This window comes from Aplysia californica, unplaced genomic scaffold, assembly GCF_000002075.1.
Source record: "Aplysia californica isolate F4 #8 unplaced genomic scaffold, AplCal3.0 scaffold00095, whole genome shotgun sequence".
NCBI classification, from domain to species: domain Eukaryota; kingdom Metazoa; phylum Mollusca; class Gastropoda; order Aplysiida; family Aplysiidae; genus Aplysia; species Aplysia californica.
This window is the reverse complement of record NW_004797365.1, coordinates 427,461-428,359: the sequence shown is the minus strand read 5'-3', so window position 1 is coordinate 428,359 and position 899 is coordinate 427,461. Positions and strand designations below refer to the sequence as shown.

The 899-nt window shown below is 41.4% G+C and overlaps 1 protein-coding gene across 1 annotated transcript in view; it reads left to right on the top strand.

The window, feature by feature from the left end:
• The first annotated feature begins 296 nt into the window (after positions 1–296).
• LOC106011352 (mitochondrial amidoxime reducing component 2) overlaps positions 297–899 on the top strand; it is an 11,656-nt gene continuing 11,053 nt past the window's right edge. The window contains exon 1 of the mRNA XM_035968896.1: positions 297–594. Coding sequence (XP_035824789.1) covers positions 365–594 — 230 coding nt within the window. The 5' untranslated portion in view covers positions 297–364. The remainder of the gene's footprint in view (positions 595–899) is intronic.

The window sequence follows — 899 nt, the reverse complement described above, 5'->3', positions numbered from 1 at the left end:
TAGCCTTGTGATTTTCACAAGTCACGTGGTTAGTGACTTTGAGATTGACCGGGAACAGATTAAGCCTGTAAAGACATGGTGGACCCATACATTCGATCAGCAGCGCTGCCCAAAAGCCATGTAGTGGAACATTTCGAACCCGTATGCATGAATTTAAAACACAAAATTTCCTATTTCATAGAATGCATAAGTGTGTGAATACTGATATTAAACTTCTTTTTTCAAGCATGTTAAGTGACCAGAATGCGTGTCTTCAAGGAATTAAAACAGCATATGACACCGTTTAGTCTTTACTTTCGTTTGTTACATTGTTGGTACATGTATTGTTCTTGTTTTTAAGATAAAGCTGTAACCCAGAATCATCATGATTCAATGGTCAAGCCAAAACTTAACCGTCGCGGCTGCTGCTGGTTTGGCCGTCACAGCGATGCTTTACCTGGTCACTCGGAAGAGACGTCAGGACACCAGGCTCTATGAGCTGGTCGGCGAGGTTGCCTCATTGCACATATTCCCTGTCAAGTCGTGTGGAGTGGTCACCGGTGATGTAGCTCATTGTACAAAAAACGGAATGCGCATGTTTAACGTAATGGATAGGTAAGTATTATCATATCCTTTTAATGTCCATGTCTCTTTATAGTGTAGACTGGTGTTTCCTTGATTTGGATTCTTCTTTCTTACCCACGGATGAAAAGAGTTTCCAAAGGCACGTCTTATTGTTATAACACGATTGATAACTTCAGGGCTTGCCAGAATGCATCAGAAATTGAGGAGGGGGGTGGAAGGGGCGAGGGGTAAAAGGGATACTTTCGTTTTGTGAAACTTGTCTTGGATATTGATATGCTGTCAATGTCTCTATGTCTTCAAAGAAGCTTTACACAAGACGTTTCGGCAAATTTAAT